The sequence below is a fragment of the Spea bombifrons genome, chromosome 5 (assembly GCF_027358695.1).
Source record: "Spea bombifrons isolate aSpeBom1 chromosome 5, aSpeBom1.2.pri, whole genome shotgun sequence".
NCBI lineage: Eukaryota > Metazoa > Chordata > Amphibia > Anura > Pelobatidae > Spea > Spea bombifrons.
The window spans coordinates 24,530,035-24,552,176 of record NC_071091.1 but is presented as its reverse complement, the minus strand read 5'-3'; the positions used below and the strand labels follow the sequence as shown (position 1 = coordinate 24,552,176).

Below are 22,142 nucleotides of genomic sequence, written 5' to 3'. Positions count from 1 at the left end.
GGGGGAGATCCTGAGAAGGGGGGGTTAGGGAGTTAGAGGGGAGATACTGAGATGGGGGGGTTAGGGAGTTAGAGGGGAGATACTGAGAAGGGGGGTTAGGGAGGGAGGTCTTACTGTGTGTGTGTGTCTTACTGTGTTTGTGTGTGTGTGTCTTACTGTGTGTGTGTGTGTGTATCTTACTATGTCTGTGTGTGTCTCACTGTGTCTGTGTGTGTCTTACTGTGTCTGTGTGTGTCTTACTGTGTCTGTGTGTGTCTTACTGTGTCTGTGTGTGTCTCACTGTGTCTGTGTGTGTCTTACTGTGTCTGTGTGTGTCTTACTGTGTCTGTGTGTGTCTCACTGTGTCTGTGTGTGTCTTACTGTGTCTGTGTGTGTCTTACTGTGTCTGTGTGTGTCTCACTGTGTCTGTGTGTATCTTACTGTGTCTGTGTGTGTCTCACTGTGTCTGTGTGTGTCTTACTGTGTCTGTGTGTGTCTTACTGTGTCTGTGTGTGTCTCACTGTGTCTGTGTGTGTCTTACTGTGTCTGTGTGTGTCTTACTGTGTCTGTGTGTGTCTTACTGCGTGTGTCTTACTGTGTTCATAGCTTATTCAGTTATTGTAATAAATATTTTAGCCCATTTTTTAGCTCAAAATATTTTTTCCTTTTTTTTCTCCTCTAAAATCTAGGTGCGTCTTATCAGCAGGTGCGTCTTATAGAGCGAAAAATACGCTATGCACTCCGAAGCCTTGTTCATTTTGTTCACTTCTGTGCTGTGCTAATAGTTATTCAGGCCTTACTTATTCAAGCACCTCTACCAATGACGTAGGCTTGAATAACTTTATTAAACAGCACATAAGTTAACAAAATGGACAAGGCTTCGGAGTTTGTAGTTTGTAGAGGTCTGGCCCTCTAAAACCATTCCAATTTCTCATGTGGCCCCATGGGAAAATTAATTGCCCACCCCTGCTCTAACACCATACAGTAACAAATGCACACATGATAACAGCATGCTCTTACGAGTGTTAGCACCATGCAATTGCGCACATCCACTCTAACACCATACACTAACATTCACCAACTCTAACACCATATACTTACAGCTGCGCACTCACTCTAACACCATACATTTACGCATACAAATACATATATACACACACAATCAGACTCAAACCCGGGAACTCGTATTAGCGGCAGACTGGGTAAGAGAATGGGGAGATGAACCCACAGTCAACTTTTGGTGTCAGCTTGTTAAAAATCCCCAGAACTGGTATGCTAGTAGGACATGCCCTTTGTTGATAGCAGTTTCCTAAGAATGCTAAAGAAATAAAATAAAGGCCATTGTGATCAGCAGACAGGTACACTAAAGTTTGAATCAGAATTAAGCGCCTGCAGGAGTATGATTTCCTACTTTTACCAAAGTTTAACTTACACAATCATTGCTGACTACCATGAAGCTGTTTAATGCTCGCATTTAAAATGAATGACCTGAATACAGAACCCTGAGGTTGTGTTCATAAAGCACCATAATGAAAATGTACATACATTAGAACTTCTTGAAGACCTGAGAAAAATGTCCGTTTCAGCAAAAGATTTTTCTCAGGGTAGATACTCTAAGGGCTCTGAATTAATAAACATCTCTAGCAAGTGACATTGAACATTTTAGGATAGCATCTTATGCTGTACAATTACCCCTGGCATAATTCTATGCTCCAAAAATGCAGTTATTAAATATTATTACCAGGGGATCCTTTTGGTTATATGCAGGAGTTGTAATACTGATTGATTCCTTCTACAGGTAAAGGTGAAACACGCATTTTTTTTAAAACTCTAATTATTTAACTAGTTATACAAGTGTATAGGTACATAGATAACATTGCTGTTTTTGAATCACTTTTTTGGTTAATAATTCACATCCAGTGGAAGTTTATTTCAGGCGTCCACTACCTATAATTTTCTCACACTGCCCATCAGTCTCTCACCCTGTTACTTTAAATCATCATTATTATTATCTTTTATTTATATAGCACCCGCTTCTTACAATACATGTATTCAGGGTAAATGACAAGACTATAATTGACAGACTAAGACAAGGCGATACATTAAATAGAGAGGTCCCGGCTCGCAAGTTTACAATCTAGAAGGAACGGGCGAGGAGAAACATACTAGCTACTGAGAAGGTATGCTTCTCTAAAGAAGTGCATCATGGCTCCTAGTACTGGTACACATTCAGAGTCTTTGGAGTAATTCTTCTCTTTCAGGTCAATAGAGCTTCTGTTTAATGTTCTAATGTGTCAAGTCACACAAATATATGAAGCAATCGCCATGGAAACCATTACTCTCTCTCCTGCTGATTGCTCCACATTTACAATGCTGCCCTAGACTTGCTTTTTATAAATAAATCTGGCCCTGTGTCTCTGGGATTGGTAATTTCACAGCTATTTACAGCTATTCAGGCCATGAATAATATCTTAACCTGGAAGTATGAGCTATGAAGAGAGATGTATTAAAAAAAAAAAAAAAAAAACCTAAGATGCTACGGCTCAAAAATTCAGCTACTCAACAATGAAGTATGAAAATAAAACAATGGAACATGAAGACTGTGTGTATCTTTGTGCTAATGTAAATGCACAAAACTGTGAAAATGCCAGGGTGATTATCTTACAACACTCTGAACATCATTCTGCAACTGAGCCCTGTGATGAGATGACTTATAATCATACAGGTCAGAATTTACATCTATTTCCCTGTAAATAAATACATTTACACAGATTCTCAGGGTCACAGGATAAATGGGCAGATCCCCTGGGTCTGGAGAACCATTAATATTCTTCTCAGATCTTATTATTTTTATTATTATTATATTTTAATTATATAGCACCAACTATTTATGCAACGATTCTTACAATACATATATTCAAGGGGTATGGCGAGACTAGAGTAAGACAAACTGATACATTAGCCGGAGAGGGCCCTGCTCACAAGCTTACTGATCTGATAATACATGAGCTTTAGAACTGGTACCCTGCAGCTGAAATCCCTGCTTGCACAAAGCTAGCATTTCAGAATAATTAAGACATCATTTTAGTTTTCCTGTTCCCGTGGCTATTATAAGAGTGTTTGAGTGTTTGGGGGATATATAGTGAGTGTCATGTTCCTTCCGATGACAAGATGGTAATTGTTGGATAAGCTGGTCATTTTATTGGGCTCTCCATATGTACTTTTAGTTGTATATTGACTGATGTAGAGTTTAGCTCAGTTTGGGAGACGCTTGGAACTGCCAAGCTGAACACTCGTGTTTCCCATCATGATTTCTGCAAAAAGCTGCAAAATTTCGGGGTCACTTAGAAATGTTGTGTTTTGTTTGTTTTTAAAGGAGAGCTAATTGTGTCCATTAAAATAACATGAAATGAATCCGAAATATAGCTCATATGTTGTTAATGTTAGAAATGTCTATAGAATCTGGAAATGGATGATTTTTACCGGAATATCTTTATAGGCGACCACTACTTTTAACATTACTATAACATAGCATGTAATCAAGCCAATAATATGTATTATACCTAAAAGCTTCTGTATCCCTCACAACCTGCCACATAGGGGGTAAGTTGGCCCGGAGGTGGTCCAAAATTCTTCAGACGGAGCCTCATTAAATACATCACTGGGTAACGCAATAAGTACCCTCCGTAGCTAAGACAATCAGACAATCTACTTGCTTTCAACACATATGCGTGTATGAAGAGACTGTTCCCAAAATGCAGTTATGTGGCTAGATCTATGCAATCCTGTATTGAAATTTAAGTTCAGCGAGGACTGGATGAAATCGCATGGCAAGTACATGCTGCAAAATAAATTGATATAGGGATTGTGAACCAGGTAATCTGAAACGAACAGTATTGCAATAGTACTCTCAACTAGCGACAGCTTCTTGTTATGTCTTCAGTATTTCAGGTATGAAGTGGTCAGCAGGAAATGCCTTTACAGGTATCTTAAGGCTAAGAGACCATGCGGTAGGGGCTTACCATCAGTATGTAGAATACCCACACAATCCCTTATTCACATAACAACACCCCCCACATTAACTCTATGCTCTACAATTTCTCAGCTTTGACTGTAACAAAGAGCAGGCAAAGTTATTGTTCTAGGATGCCTAATCTGTATTTGTGTATTTGTCTCCATGGTAGAGCTTATTATAGGGCTGTATTCATATAATTGTTTCCAGTGAAAGTATCCAGTCCTCCACAAGTTCTACAGTCAGTTGGCCAACACTCATTGAAATAGGTTAAGTATTAAATTGGCTTACACAATGGCAGGGCGCTAATTGTGTGACACAACTTTTGTGTCAGTTGTTTTTCTACTTTAGTGTAGATTGACTCACCTTGGCCAGAGATTACAATGTGACCAAAATGTATTGCCATAAATATGATATTGCCATGTATGGAGTAAAAGTGTGTTTTAGAAGTACACCATAAGGTTGCGATCTCATTCTGAACATTCTTTAGTTGTGTTCTGTAATTTCTGGAAAGGTTTTGTAATGATGGAGCACGATTCTTGGCACTTAACAACATGAATTATCAGAAAAAAATATCCAGATTACTAAGCAACATGATTCCTTAAACAATTCCAAATTCAATAAAACTACTTAATGCATTGATAGTTTCATTGCTGAGATTTAAGGTTATGATCTTCTCTTGAAATGTCTCAGAATGCTGTCTTCAAACCCTAATGCACCAGTTTAGCTGCAGCCAGCAGCATCGTCTGTTTACTAAAACATATGTTCTGTTCCAGTCTTTATGAGATCATTTGTAAATCTGTGAGTCGCGCTCATGTTCAAGCAAGATGGTAGCTTGTGTTTGTGCTGCAACTCTGCGCTTCAGCAGATGCCAAGGTAAAAATAAAAAGCACACCTCACAACCTCAATTATCTTGACTGGATATTAAAGAGAAGGGTAGAGGTCTATGGGCCCTGAATCATTTTGTGGTGTTCTTCTTATTTCTACCTAACTGGGTTACATCAGTAGCTATAATGAATTCACAATGTTGGATACAAAATCTCAGTAAAGTTCTACCCCTGAGCCAGGCCTTTAACAATGAACCCTAAAAACAAGTGTCCTTTTTTACTGGGAGGTATTAACTTTTTCTATAGCTCCCAAAATGTTTAATAATTGTGTGAGGCTTAAGCAAGATTTTTTTTTTTTTTTTTTATAAAATCTTAACTTTGTGATGTAAGGCATTTACAATAAGTGGGATATATTAGACAATGTATTTATTTGCCCGTTATGTGCTGTTTCTATATCCATTATTATGACATTTATGGATGCAGAATCCTGATAGACTCTTACCCAACATACATTCTGAGCTGCTAGAAAACAGGGACATCTGGGGAGGAAAGAGGAGAAATTTTGGTCCAAAAGAACTATATAAACTATAAAATCTGGTGGTATTTGGTGGTATACTGTTAACTAGCTTACAGCTACCAAGAAAGTTATGCTCACACCCAGCTCACTTCAGCTCATCAGTAAATAGTTGAGTAATTTTTCACTACTTTTTTAATTTAGCACAAAGACCTCATATACTAAACTCTAATTTAAACCACAGTTCCTGATTTTTCACATGGTCATAATTGAGTGTGACATTACTGAGTTATGACATAAATATATAAACATACAGATGTGTATTACATGCAGATTTCCATTGTCTGCTCTGTGACAAATACAATACAATCAAAACTGTAATGCAGTTGGGTCAGTAAACAGAAAACACAAAAAAATGTAACTTTAGTTAAAAAGGATAGCTTCTTCTGATTAATGATGGGAATCCATCTTGGCTTCTGGCCATTTTGGAGACAGGAAATATTGAACTAGACTGTCTAACTGTACAAAATGAATACATGTCATATTTCTGCAGTGCCAATCCAGACTCAAATTGGAACAAAGAGTATACACATACAACTTATTATTAATATGTATTTATTATATGATATAGAACTTGACTTTAAAACATAAATAAGTTACTTACATTGGATGGAAAGGTGGATAAAACGTATCCACTTTCTTTTGAAGATCAAAGATGTTCCGGTTAAAGACACTTATGCGCACAAAGCACAAAGTCCAGAGTGTTCTGTATTTCGCAAATCTGCATTCCGATAAACACCATAACTAATTATACACAGAGTTTGAACACAGCTTTCAAAGTAGAGCCTGGGGAACATCTTAGTGCACTCATTTTCTTTTACAATAACATGCATATACCTAGCGGTTCCATGTAAAAGGAACATAGAGCACAGAGCTGACCATGTGTGTTGTGTTTTATTTACAAAAGAGATTGCATGTGGTCCTTACAGATCAGTCACTTTTTTTTATTCCAAAGGTTTATCCCACCTGAGACTGTGTTCAGGATTGAACCCAGCAGTCCCTGTCACGCTTCTGCCAGACACACCTGGTGTCAGGGGCAGCAGCAGCCTGGGGGAGCTTAGTAGTTGTGTAATGTTTCTGAACACTTTCCAGGATATACCATTCTTTTATCATGGTGAATCATATATTGGTTAATTGTGGTAACGTTCTGTGTGTGTGTACATACCACCCAAGAGTCCCTCCGCAGATGGCACAGTCACTTTTTTGGGCCCGTACCCTTCTGTCCTACTTTCTCGTCTGATTACTCTCCTTTAAAGGCTCTTAGAAAGTTTGGTGAGTACAGCTGTGAAAGCCACAATGACGCAGATGCAGAAAATGGCTTTATAAATTTAAATTCTCAGTTACATAAGTAACTGCAGGCCACAAGTTCATATAAAAGAGAATCACACCTCCTAAAACAAATCCCTGTTCATCCATCTGAAACATTTCGAAACAATGAATATGAGATTGCAGCGATTTCTGAGATGTGCAAAGGCTCTTTTCTGCCGCAGCTAACTTTGAAAAGCCATAAAATTTAAGCGTTTTATTATTAGTTCTGATCTAATGGAACCATTGTACATGTTTCACATTTTGTGAATTAAAGCTGAGACGATAGCACCTACCAATGCCCCCTAGAATTGAATTATTAAAAAGGCATAGGGGGGTTATAATTTAGTGCTCTGCTTGGGCCCTTACGAATCACAAAAGAATACCTTTATACATTTTTAATTATTTCACAATTAATTTCAAAATAGTTTTAATCTTGGCTACCTCTCAACTACCTCACCCATGCCCAGGCTCTTCCATACCCACCCATGTATTTCAGGTGTCCAAACAGGTCAGCTTTGTTGGGCTGTGTGGCCAGAGGTGGGAGGTGGAAGCAATAGAGCTTCTTCTGCAGAGCTTCACAAGGTGGCCATGTGGGAACTCTGTGTTGGAGGATCTCCCCTACTGGCCCTTGATCTCCACTGGCATAGCTATGTGGGACAGTGTCAGAATATCAGGACTGTCCTTTGAAAAAAGGGATCGGTGGGAGGTATGCTCCTTATATCAGTGATCTTCATCCTATTCAACAAACTAAAACACGTAACAATGTCAGTTTCTTGTCCTCCTAGTTGTAAATGCAGGATAAGCAGGTTTTTAAATTGGGTCATCAAAAGGTTGTATTAAACCAAAAATGTTTGCCCTTGTGCATATTTTAGACACAGCAATCTTAAAATTGCTTTATTTATCGCTAATGGGTAAGGAAATGTCTGTGTGAATTTTCCATGGTTCGTAAAATGACATTTTTCCCCATTCCTGACTAAGTTTCTAGTAATTAAATCTGCTTCTTTGAGCAACATTTCCAAAATCATGATGGTTTTATGATTTCTCTGGAAATAAGAGCAAATGCGTTTTGCTTTAGCAATGCCAAATCCATTTTGCATGGTCTTCTGAGTAGACACATTTACCTTGTAATGCTTATTATCCTCTGAACAATGTTTTTCTTGTCAACTTCTGTCCTTGATCTTACTTTATCTCCCTATTGTTATCCTGTCTGAGATTCCCTTTATGTCTGTGTGATTCTTTTAGTCATGCATCTTTCACTGAACCATCACCAAAATATTTTAGTAACTAAAAGGGACAGTGTGGCAACTTTTGGGTAGGCAGAGGGAAGGAGGTGTGGATCCTAATAGCTCTAGTCACTTTTCTAAAAGACTAATTTACGTTAGCCAATCCTGACTACCGCGCATTAGCATTCGCCAAAAAGTATGGAAAGCATTGATTGGGAGGTGGGGGGGAGTTGGGACATTGACTTGGGTTAAGACGACCAAAATACACCACTGGATGTGGAGCTGCTTCAGAAGTTCAGGGCTAAGGGCCCACCAGGAAAAAGATTTATGAACAGTATTGGTCATTGTGGCATCATCGTCATTACACATTGACCTCACTTTACCCACGTGTGTATGTCTTATTCACAGTGAAATATCTATTTAACATTTAGTTTGGGACTATATACTTTCTCCAGCACACAAAATGTATATTAATTTATTGATGTTTTATAATGCTTGGGGCTTATAATTATGCAGTCTTGCAGACTTTTGTGTGCTAGCAATATACAAAACCAAAGAATTGGGGGAAAACAGCAGGGCTACATTTACATGTAAAATTCAACATGCTTTAGGTTTAGCCTAATGGAAAATACAGCAATCCTGGTGCGGTTTCTTTTTTGTTGTTGTTGATTACATGTTTTAAATCCCATTGACTTGTTTCTAACACAGGCCACATTCAGGAAGCCATTCTGCAGGAAAAGCTGGAGAAAGAAGATAAAATTCAGGTGTCTTTAGCTGTATTGAAGCAGGTGTGTAACACATAATTATTATGCTTTTTTCTTATTTTATTATAATTTTCATAAATCCTACAAATAATGAAGGGAAAAATAAGCTACAAAAAAAAAATAAACAGTTTTCATAGTTATGCAGCAACTTCTACGACTATATCAAGAATAAAATATATATATATATAAATAAAATGGAAAATAATATCTGCATGATCATTTTTTCACATTGTTATCCTTTTATTCAGTTTTTTTCAGGAAGTCTATGTAAAGGTGGGTTGAAGAGAAGGAAAGTAACTTTAGGACAGGGACCTGCAATTTTTGCTGCATACCTCACTATTCCCGAGTTAAAATCTTCAAAACAATCGCACTAATTGGCAAATGAAAACAGAAGCTGTGCTATTTTACTAAATGAATTGACTTATGCAAAAAGCAGTGACGTTGAGAGTAACAGGTGTAAAATGTTTTTGTAAATTGACTGTCCAACATAACCAAAGTGAATAAGATTATTTAATGTTGTGTCATGTTATTATCTACACATTAAAAGTCACCTGGCATATAACATGACAAAGTGAGATGACATTAAAACTACCGTATGTGGTCTTTGGGTGCTGCCAGATGTGAACAGCACCCAATGCATCACTGAGAGTAAACGAGTTTGTGACTCATCTCGCTTTTCTATTACCAGATAAAGGACATATTGAAAGGTTCTCTGCGTTTTAACCAAAGCCTTCTTGAGGCTGAGGAGAATGAGGAGATCACAATCACGGATGACCATTACTGCTCCAATATGCATATGACAGAGGGTAGTGACAACTTTGCTGACATGACACAAGAATCTCAAGAACAGGTAAGTGGGCAGGGATTTTATTTTTATTCTTATTAAAGGATTTGCACGTTTTCCCTGCTTGGTTTGGCATACATCTAGTACTGGAGACAGAAAAAGTCTACCGTACCTATTGGGACAATCTTAAGCAATCTAGTAATGTCTTTAACAAATGCATGGGCAACTGCATCGAGCTATGGTCATTGGTTGAATGCTAGCTTCTCCCCACTTGTTTTACTATAACTGTCACCCGGCTTTGCCAGATATTTTGTGACAAATTCTCCTGTCATAGGAATTATTGAGATCTAGTGATAAGGCCTCAGAACCAGACTGGCCCTTGGTGGAGCTGGCTTAAAGAGCTTTACCCCTGTGATGGTGTGATTAGACCTGTCCCATAATGACTATATTCTATCCTTTACATTGTAATAGCCCTGGTTATTAGTTTGCCATTGATTTGCCCTTGTAGTTAAGGCGTGATATTAAACAGAAGAACATGTCAAAATAAACCATATGGCATTACATGTAAGGTCACTGTCTGACAGAGCTACAGCAAATGTAATCCTGTCATCATTCATTTAGTTAGCTACAGAGGAAAGTGGGTTAAACATGTTTTCTGTCACACCAAATAATCTAAAACCAAGACAAGTTCAACATTTGACCTCTGAAATATCTACATCAAGTCAACATCACATCAAATTTACAGTATGATTCAGCTTATTTTATAAATCACATCCGAAGTTCTGTTGGTTATTTGAACTATAGTTCCCCAGATCCCTTTGGGCAAACACACAATGTATCCATTGGATTGCAGCCACTATTACACAGTTGGTTATCGGCTAGTAATCCATTATTAACGGTATAAAAGATAAAAGCCGTATGCTACAGTGAGGAAAAGGAGAAAAAGTGCAATGCTATGGATAACATAAACAGCCTATAACCGAAACAAACTACCCTAAAGTCCAATGATGTTTATAAAAATAAACATCATTAGAATTGTATTTTTCTATACGTACTTCCACATGTGGCCTTGGGGTTTTTTTGGGGGGGGGCTACAACAGCCTTGTGGCTTAATTTAAAGTTCCAGTTCCATCTTTTTGCGTCGCTGTTTTTATACATTTTGGTTCGTTGCCAAAATGGTGCCATTTACCGTGAATTTCACATCCTACCCTGAATAATTGAGCCCCCGTTTAAAGTTCTTTGTGAAGGATTACAGATGTCAGTGCTCCACACTGGACCACCAGGGACCCTCAAGGTGTCCAGTGCAAATGTGCCCTCTGTGACTTGGGTCCTTGTAGAAGATGTGATATTGTTATGCCATTAGGTATAGATGGTTCTTGTGTCATCTAAAACTGTTTACGTTTTCTATTTTATTTTCTGCTTTGATTTGGCATCTGTAAAACTATGGACTGTATGTGTAGATCATTATATGAATTTATCAATTACCTTTAAAGGCTACGGCTGACAGTTCTGGAAACAGCGACAGCCGACACTCGGATGATTATATTCTGATCCCGAGCGAGGGGGATTTATGTTGCAGTGGTGCTGTCCCTGAGTTGAAACAGAAAGAGACATTACAGGAAAACAAACAAGCAAGAGAGAAAAGAAAAGCTGCACCCCGTTCCCCTCTTGTCTTCTCTGACCCTCTTATGGGGGCAAACACATCCTCAAGCAACCTCAGTTCCAGCCCTGATGACAACAGCAGCAACAACAGCAAAGATTCTGACTTCACCATTGTCAGCCCGCTTGATATTTAAAATATCAATATTCTGTTGATTTTTCCTGTCTTTTTATGACTCTTAATTAAACCGTCGGTTGTCTTCATACATGGAAATATATATTTGAAATACTTTTGTTATCTCTGAGTGACAGGAGGAGTACAACGTGAAATCCTCTTCATTTATGCAAACCGTGATTCAGAGCACAAACCACGAAGCAGTATACAGAGGATATAGCCAATATCTCCAAAGCCTTATATGAATATTTTACTACTAGTAGATATCTGTTGCATTCTTGATATAACTCAATGAGAGAAGATATATGAAACTGGAGCACCCTAACCCTTAGTGTTGTTATTGGTATTAACAAGGCATGACAACTTTTTATCATATAAACATTCTCGCGTTATAATTTCATAATCTTTTTGTTACTTATTAGAGGAAACTTTTTCATGCAAATGGATTCTCATATGACTGCTTTGCTATCAAGTGCATAGGTTTTTTCGGAGTCTCGAGTGCTGGGTATGAGTGTACCTACTTCAGACGACCGATTCACCATGTTTCTACTTGTGAAAAAACAGTTTCACTTTAGGAAGTATTAGTTACTTGTCATCTAAACAATGAATTAATACGACCGAAAGATATGTCCAGGGCAGTAAACAGTAGCTGAGATCAAATAAGGTTTTTGCAAAGGTGAATATGTTTCCACGACCTCAATCTATTTTGTTACAGTCTAAGAAAATTGTGCAAAATATATTAGTTTATGCGTAGATTATTCCTAATTCCTACTGTACATCAGCTCAGGGGAGAAAACATGATGAATCATGGATTTGGCTAGAGGAAACAAAACTAAAAATAGTATCGCTTAAACTCCTTACAACATTCATTCCCACTAAATTGCAAATAATCTTCCATTTCATGATGTAGCCAACGCAGACGTTAATTTAGAGAATAAGTAACACTGTGCAGCAGATAATTGCAATATGTGATTTAAAATATGCTGTCGCTTCAAAGGATCAACAAATAACTTCTCAATACAGTCATAAAAAATTCTCATAAAAGACATTATTTCAGTCTGCTAGTTTTAGCTCCATAGTAGAATCCCACTCCCTATATTTTATGTGCATTAGTAAAAATGAAACTTAATCTCCCTTCTAAAAATGTTTAATTGTTTGCAATGTGTTTTATGCTTAAAATAGCTATAAAATAAGTAAGTAAAAGTGAACCGATGTTAATATTGTAGAATTACAAGCAAATGTACGGATCCAAGGAAAAAGGGATTCTATAAATACTGCCTTTGCCCCTCTTGTGCTATCACAATGCATCTGCTTATAAAAATGCCTTATTCTAGGCAGCAGTTTATTATATATTTTGATATTACAGGCACACAGCCTCGGTTCATACAGTGTACATATAGTTGTCCTACAGATTAAAACAACAAAAGGTCTGCGCCCTGGTAGTAACATGGACAACATATAAGAAGTTACATTTTCAAGTAAACTATGTTAAAACTCTATAATGTTGTATTAAGATTTTTTTGAAAACGGTTCAGCAGTTATTTAAGATAATTAAATAATATCTAAATTCCCCTAGTTTCCCCTACGTGACCTGTGCTGTCGATCCACGGGGATTCTGGCATGCTCCTGACCTCTGTATTTTTACATATTTAAAACCTTTCTAACATCAAAAACATAGGAGAAGGGAAGTAACTTGTGCAAAGAAAAAGGGGCAGCTGCTGGCATGTGAGGGGGGCATTTGAGCTACCCGGTGGCATTAGCCCGTGGGTCACCCTGTGCCTCCAGAAACAAATGTGACGTTGGCACAGAGTGTGGCCTCTAATCTTTGGACCGGGCATCAACATCCATAGTTACAGCTTTGCATAGGGAACACATACCCATAAGGGTGGGAGGTTATATAGAGGCAAAAAACTAAAACTATACACAATTTTCAATATTTGAATTTAAATCTTAAAATTTGAATTTTTCATCTTTCATTGAAGCAAATTTTAGATGCGCTATTCGTACAATTTTAGAAAGCAGCTTTTATCTCCAAAATTGCATGCTGTTTCTTCTTACAAACCGGTACTGTCTGATTTCAATCACTGCTCCTGCCGTAATACCCTTAGTTTTACTCCTTTATGCAACCCAATAATAACGGGTTTGGGTAAAATTAGGCATTTATAACCAAAAATCAAGTGGGAGGAGACTTCTCATGCCCTTTGCTCCATGATAAAAGAATACATTAGGGGTGAAAATGAAACTGGTCCACTTTTACTAGTTTCCGTCAAACTTTTTAAAAATGACATGATAAAACGGGTTTCTGGTTTCTCCATTGATATATGTTTGGTTTCATATTAAACAAACACAACTGTTCTGGAGATGGTCAAAAGGGTAATATATATATCAAAGCCGTTGTGGTTGTTTAGTATGAAATGATATACGAAATGCTGATATGCCATGCACTCTTAAGCTAATTGTGATTTAAAGAACATACTGCATATAAGCTACAGTGTGTATGTATGTATATATATATATATCTATATATATATATATATATCACATGTTCATATACGTTACAGAGAAAATGTATTACTTCTACTATTTAAAGAAATAAGGTCAGGTCCACAGGACGCCATCAAGGCCTTTCTGCTTCGTGGATGTGAATTGTTATATTCTGCGTAGCCACTTAATGTGGTATTTGAGGGTACCCGCAAAAAGTAAGGTGCGCAAAGATTGTAAACAAAAACCGCCCACAATTTTATCCCTTTCATTAAATAAATATCTTCATTATAACTGTAGAAATGATAACTAATGTTAAGCTTTTATCAGTTTGTATAAAGCTTTTAACTGAGCCTTGTTGGCAGTAAGGGGATATTTGAGCTTCTGCTTTGCATTCTGCCATAGTTAAGAAACAACATTTCCACCTCTGACACTGAACGGGTTACATTACAAATAACCGTATGTGGTATTTGACTCCTCTGTTTCGATGGAACCATAACTCAGAGGGCCTTTTTTTATTTACTCGTACCTACGCCATAGAAATTTTATCTCAACAAGATCCAATTGGGTTTCTACTTACTACTACGGTTTTGTTTATATTAACTTGAAATGCTTCTAAACTAAGCCTTCTGTTAAGTTAGATATATTTGCCAAGGAAGATACTTACAAATTCTGGTACTTGCTTATTATTGTTATTATTTCTGTTTATACCGACTGGCGCCTTAACCCGATGTAACAATAAATCAGTGATGTAAGATAGGAATGAATGTGGTTGAATCATTTGATTCTGCTTTAGACTTAGCATTATTGTGCATGTGAAAATGGTTCTCTTTGGTTCTGCAGACTGAAGTACTCATATATTGTCCCTTGTTTAGATATGTATGTATTACTATAATGTCCGTTTAAGAAACTCAACAAATAAAACATCAACTATATAACTGTGACTACTGTGGTTATGGTCGTTTTTTCCCCTCTTTTCATAGTGAAAGGGTAACAGAAACCACAAAATCCCATAATGTAAGTCAGTAAGAAGCATTAGGATCTCTATTGTATAATCCTTTAATATATCCGTTTATTTGTGTTGGACCCAGCTCACAGGGTCTCGGGGAAGGTAAGCTTTTATGGCTATTGAATATTTTGATTTAATATCATATTTTAATATTTTAGGCCAGCTAGAGTTATAGTAATAGTATTATCATAATGATGCGTATCTGGAGTATGAGTACCAGCATCTTATGGTAAGCAATTGTTCTATTAGCAATTAAGTTAATTAGGTTAAGGAATGCCCAAAGTCACATTGAGAAAAATGCCACCCTTGATCAAGCCTGGAGCATCAGAACATGGAGCAAAAACAGCGACATTTGTATGCCACAATCTCTAAGGTACCATTTGTTTAACACAGAGGTAATACACTGCAGACCCCTATAGCACCCAAACAAGATTATATACCTGAATCTAGTATATGGCTGTTATGATTGATGTTATTCTCCAAATTGCTTCTCTGCTCTGCACCTGTTTCAGTTCTATTAAACTACATTTCCCCTCTGTTAAAGAAAGTGAATGAATTGATTTTTTATAGATGACCTGTAAATGTTGATAGATATTGGTATATTAACTTAAATAGGCTGCGTATTATACAACTTAGTACAGATTTTAAAATGTCTTTACTTCCACAGTATTATTATTGAGAAACCTATAACAGGTCAATAAACAGAACAAATACAGAGCAAACATGTATAAAAGTATAAAAATAGTCTGTTATACATTCTCTGAATGGAATGGCATGATATGTCATTAAAGGGGCAGTACAGCCATTATTGAGTTTTAATGCGTAGTAATATCCAAGTGTTATCTTTTTTGCATGCAAGTGTATAGACGACTTCACCAGAAGAAGCTTACCGAAGCCCTTCATAATAAATACCAAAGTAAGGGCGTTGAAACCATAATTCTCCCTCTAGTAAATAGACGCAATGTTCTACTTACGCATTTAGTTATTTATCATAAAGGGACTGAAGGGACTGGTCAGTGTTAATCCTTCATAATGAATAATGAAGTAGTTAAAACCACAACTCTCCTGATAATTCTACCTTTAGTGAATAAACCACATGGTATTATGGCTATGGCAGCCAATAAAGTATGTCATTAGCACTTTCCCCCAAATACTTTTTTACTGTCCCATGCACTACAACAAATGTGTGACGAAAAGAGGAATAAAAAAAAAATATTCAGTATCCATGTCTCCCCTATTATTAAAAGTAATCACAGAAGCTAAGTAGTCTTTTAAAAGTATTTGATATTTTTGTTTCTATTTGAAATATTCTGCAGTAACTATTAATATCCTGGTGACAAAATAGAATGTGCGCGTTAATGTCTGTACTAAATTTATACACCCGTGTAGATGTAGGAATGTTCTTATTGATGTGGCAATTATTTGTAATTTGCTTTCCTGTCAATCATTAATGAATGAAATTGTCATCTCTGATGTACGTGTGTCTATCCAAAACAGTCTTTATTAATTTACATCATGCAGCATCTGTTAGCCAATAACTAAACTAAAAAAAGATTATTTGTCATTAAAAGAGAAACTCAAAACATTGATAGGCAGGTGGTCCAAGTTTACTTTCTCTCTGACCTAAATACTCAGAAGGTTTTATTTTGCACACACAACACATGATTAAAAATAAATATTTTACTGTTTATTCAAAGCGATATGTTTTTCAGTTAAAAGAAGATCTTTTAACCCCTTCGTGACATTGGCTGATTTTAATTTTTGTTTTATCATTGCTCGTGTTTAGCTGTCATTTTCTTACTGAACCCACACAAGTTATACATATTCCCCATCAAACCATATAGTTTTAAAGACTAGAGACCCCAAGGTACTTCAAATGCTAGTATTTGAACTCTTTCCATGCACTAATTCTACAACCAGTCCTTGTCAAACTTTCTGGTAGTCATTTTTGTGCATTTTTTTCACTGACATTTTAATTCAGGTATGAATTTACAGGTCCTGGTATATGTCACACGACACCCCAATATGTGTTCAGTAACATCTCCTGAGTACAGTGATAGCGCCCATCCTGAACTTTGACAGTTGGTTATCCTGTGCCCATGCCCTATTTGGTACATCTTTGAGCCTGGCCAATTCAATGTGCCCAATAAAACCATATATTAAAAAAAAATATGGTAATTTAACTCTTTCCATGCACACATTTTACTACCAGCCTTTGTCAAAGTTTGCAGGAGTATGTTTTGTGTTGTATTTAAGGTATGAATTTACATCTTCTGGTATATGTTATTGTCGCACAACACCATAATATGTGTTCAGCGACATCTCCCGAGTACAGTGATACCCCCCATGCATGGGTTTGTTGGGTTGTTTGGGGGCATTATTTGTTACCATTTTTTTATTTTTTACTATTTTGTCCTTATTTTTTTTTATTTATTTATTTTACTAATCACATTGTGATTAGAAAGCTGGGCTCCATGGACTTACATGGTTGAATGCAGTACCTGTATTTAACCTGCAAGGGAAGAGTTCTCAGGAGGGTCTGGAGAGATCCTCTTGGAAACTTTAAAAAATTTTTAAAGGATGCACCGCCATCTTGCGAGTGGCAAAATCTCTCACTGCTCGTTGTGACTGCTCTACGGAGCGGTCATAGGGCATCCTGGGGTGGGTGTTCGAGGCATTTCAGCCACACCATTGAAGTTTAGGAGGTGATCGTTGATTGCCTCCTAAACTCTTTTAAAACGGGCGGATGGCGGACATTGACACCCCTGGGAGAGGCCAGACATGGCCTCTGATGCCGATCTCAGTGTTGGTGAATGCCTCGACATCGAGGCATTACAAAAACACCCGTTTTAAGCCATGACGGTCCTGACACGTCAGTTGTCGTTAACTTAATGTTTTTGCATGATCTACCTGAACCGTCAATTGTCGTTAAAGGATTCAAGACAAAAAATATAATTTCCTGAATGCTTAGGGCTGTCCTATTGTGTCTTTTTTCTTATTAAATTGGCTCTGTCACCAAAACATTTGTCATTTTTCCAGTATTTAAAAAATATCGCATACAGTACAAAAGTGAGTATACCCCTCACATTTTTGTAGATATTTTATTATATATTTTCATGTGACAACACTGCAGAAATGACACTCTGCTACAATGGAAAGTATTGAGTGTACAGTCTGTATAACCGCTGCATGAGTTCTGCCGGCACTGGGAAGCTACAGTTCATTGAGGGAGCTGTGAATGCCTACATGTACTGTGACATACTGAAGCAGAGCATGATCCCCTCCCTTCGGAGACTGGGCCGCAGGACAGTATTCCAACATAACGACCCCGAACACACCACTGCCTTGCTAAAGAAGCTGAGGGTAAAGGTGATGGACTAGCCAAGCATGTCTCCAGACCTAAACCCTATATGTGGGGCATCCTCAAACAGAAGGTGGGGTAGCGCAAGGTCTCTAACATCAGATTGATATGTTGATGGAGATTTTTTTTAATAGCATAAGAGATCTAGAACGTGAGGCACTCCTGAGCAGGGACACACTGTAGGGCAGACTATTCCCAGTTGAGCTATTCTCAAACTTTTTGGTATGTGATCCTGGGGTTAAAGAGCCTGCACCATTTTTAAACCTGAGTCCAGCCCTGCTATCAGCTCTTTATTTCATGTCTTTGGTTATTCAGCTTCCATTTTTAAAATTGATGCACTGATGGAAGTATCTTAAGCAATTGGTTCCCTTGATTTGTGAGGCCACCACCAAAGAATATAGGATAGAATGTATCTTCTGCATCTGTCTTACAAACTTATCTCAAAGGTACATCACAATGCTATAGTTCAGCATAGTTGAACATGTGTAACAAATTCCTTTGTTATGATGAAATCCACAGATCTATTAAACCTCTTTGCCTGGGGCAAAGTACTAGTTACAAATTCAACAAAAAATAGAATCAGACATTCTGCCTTTAAAACAGAAGTACAACATTGTGATTAATGTGACATGGTACCCAAGTGACTCCCATACATTTGTGACCTCTAACTTTCCCTTAAAATTGAAGAAATATATTTTGTAAAAAGAAAAGGATTAAAAAAAAAAAAAAAAAAAACTGTGTTCCTAAAAATTACAATTTTTGTGCATGGCAGCCTCTATACAGTCCATACGGATGATGAACTTTGATGGACTGGACTCAAGCCATTGCGACAAGATGACTTTTTGACTGCTGATATTGTAAGCATTCACTCCTTGGCCAAATATGTGTGGGCACCCCATGTGGGAAGGAGCCCAAAGAGGGCCCATGCTGCTAATGGAGTGCTAATTTGGAATTTAAGGCCTAATGTATTGGAGATATAACGCTGAACTTCCTCCCAAAAACAAAAAGTGTATCTCCCGGGCTGCTTACTATCCCACTCTACACACTTTAGGACAGTCAACCTGAACACACCCCCAGGGAGTATTGCCACAGCGCCTCTCCAAAGCACACAAAAGCAACACAAAGAAGTATACAGGTCCCTCACTCCAAATGTACGTAATATTTATAAAATAAAGTGCCAAATAATCCAGACTCACCAACTGCTTAGGCCCTTTATTTAATAAAATAATACTTGATATTACCTACATTTGAAGTGCAAGACCTGTATACTTCTTTGTGTTCCTCCATAAACCCCTGATACACAGACAGGCCCATAGACATGGAACAGATCTGCATTATGTGCTGCACATTTTGGGGACCCAACCCATGGCAACATAAAACTTAGAAGTTATATATGCTCAGTGCAGAATCTTTAAAAACATCTCACTATTTGACTGAGATACCATGAGATTAGAGTTGAGCATGGGAGCTTCCAGGAGATCACTCTTCCAGGAGGGCAAGCCCCTTCTCTAGGCGTCCCATGTTAAGACAAGTCTAATAAGACCATAAATAGAAGACATTGTGATGCCACCATCTTGTACATCTACCCGTGAAAGAAGGACTTACTTTGGACCAGCCTTTAAACAAATTTTCAATCTGCTGCAGAAGCGGGACAAAATTCTGCTCTATTACACCAGGACTCCCTCCAGCAGTCTAAGAAAAATGTTAAATCACTATGTTCTTTATTCTTAAATCCAATACTAGCTGACATCTCACTGCATCATATATGGTTCTATTTTTTTTACTAATCTTCCTAGGAACAGCCCCTGTGACAATCAACAGATTGGAGAAGTGGTTGTAGAAATAATTGCATCACGTTGAGACAATTGGACTGAGATTGCAATAAAATCTGGGACTAATGAACTGAGATTAAGAACAGAGCACCCAAATGGTACTCAGTAATCCTCATTATTCGTGCTTCTTTTTTTCTTTCCATTTTGTGTATCTTGTCATTTTTTGCACTCTCATGTTTGATCTTTAGTCCCATCTGCTTATGACTCATTGTGCCTCCTTCCATCTTTCCATTTCACAAGTGCACATTGTGAGCTAATGTGAATAACATGACGCAAAGAGGTCAAGCTCTAGTTTTGTTACAGCCAAATAACTAAGAGAACAAACATTGTCCATGTGAATATTATCATTATAGTACTTTCAACGTTTACTGTTTATGCAGCCATGTTCAAAAAACAAGAGGAGAGAGAACACAGTCTTAGATAGCTGTGCCACCAGACACCGGGCACAGGTCTCTCAGTCTGTCCGCTATGCAGAAAACAGTAATTGAAAAGGAAACAAACCGGAATGGAGTCAATTTGTAAGTTAATTGGAGAGCGGAGCCTTGGCGTATTTCATTAAAACATAACATTTATATAAAATTAAGATCCTAATGGCATGAGGTAGCACAAAGCAAGCCTGCGATTACCCTGACACGTTTCAGCCATAATGGACTTAATCATAGGTATCCCGTCCTTATGCAGCCATGTTTTATTTTCAATGTTTCTTGATACTGATCAATGTCCACAACGTCACAGGCCAATGCCTATTATCCAGGTATCCTACTGTGTGATTGTGAGTTACAATCCTAACTGATAAACATCCCTCAAATCCTCTATACACACATACAACTCATCATTTTGGATCTCTACCTGTCCAACTCAAGGTATTAGCCTTCTATTACGAACACCTCAGAACTTCTCCATTGTCTTCTTAATTAATTTATACGGACCATAACTTGTGAGCATAAAGAATATTCCTACACGTATGGCTACGGCTTTATGGTAGACGCATTCTATAACTTACATTTCCTGGAATGTGTTAAGGGGTCTGATGTCTTGATAGCTTGAAGTGTATTTTAAATATTGTACATGTAAGAATAGTTAAAACATCTTCAATCAACATAATTAAATAAATATATCTTATTGAACAAGTTATTCAAGGGTCACATTCATTTTCTCCTAACTCTTTGATTAAAAGTTAACAAACTAAACATCCTTTCCTGAGTTACATATAACATTTGTGCTGATAAAGACCGGATGAAAAGATTACAGTCCATAAATTTCAATACAAGTAATTACTAGCATGGGAATTATACAATTCAGATTGTGCTGAAAGTTAGTTGAAGTAACAAAATGGCATCATTATAGATTTCATGTATCTTTCAGATCTTCCTCTAGTCATCCATGTATACAAAGGTTTTTACCAAATTTGCTTATGTTCTTTCCATGACCCAATGTACAAGAGGAAAGTATATTTCAAAGGAGGAGAAGTGTTATGACAACATGACAAGAGGTCATAGTCTAACACTTAAGGATTTAAGACTATGTATAGATGTTTTACTTCAGAGTTTAGGTGGTTGATAAAAAGATCAGCCTTCCAGCAGAAGTGGCAGATGTCCATACTGGGAACTTCCCATGGAAGGCTACCCGGGGTTCTTCTTCTAGGGAAGGGTTTTTGTGAGGGGTCATTTGAGCTGTGCATGGAGCCAGTGTTAATCATGAATGGGAGAGGGCTAGCATTCAATAGGGCTGGGGCTAGCCCCCGCTGCCTTAAGTGGGCATGGACTAGGAGGAGGATTGAGATGGGATTGGTCATGTTAATATACCAATGTATAAATAGCAGAACAGCACTCCAATATTTCTGGTGCTTGAACTGGGCTCGATAAAGACCGCAAGGTCGAAACGTTGCCCGTGTTGCTGAATTAAATATACCTCACTGAACTACTGGAGTGCTGAGCAACTTTATTGGTCATGTTAATAGTGAAATCAGAGACTCCAGGTCAAACCCATCATTAAATTCCCTACCACAGGCCCCAGTAAATGTCCAGCATGAGCAACGTTGGTGCATATACCTGGCTCCCAGGTATATACTGTAGATGTTGAGGGAATTTAAACATGCATGGAATAGGCACACTGTGATTGTGAATATAAGAAAAGGCACAGGACCAGTAGCTTACCTAAAGGGGGTGGCCCGTCCCAGGTGCCGCTTATCAGGGGGGTGCCGCCAGGTCCGCC

General features: G+C 37.7%; 1 protein-coding gene across 1 annotated transcript in view; it reads left to right on the top strand.

Annotated features, from left to right (window-relative positions):
- The window catches only part of TBC1D5 (TBC1 domain family member 5), a 239,581-nt gene extending 227,886 nt beyond the window's left edge, over window positions 1-11,695 (top strand). Inside the window, exons 20-22 of the mRNA XM_053465963.1 lie at window positions 8,632-8,711; window positions 9,376-9,537; window positions 10,965-11,695. Coding sequence (XP_053321938.1) covers window positions 8,632-8,711; window positions 9,376-9,537; window positions 10,965-11,267 — 545 coding nt within the window. The 3' untranslated portion in view covers window positions 11,268-11,695. The remainder of the gene's footprint in view (window positions 1-8,631; window positions 8,712-9,375; window positions 9,538-10,964) is intronic.
- The last annotated feature ends 10,447 nt before the right edge of the window (window positions 11,696-22,142 follow it).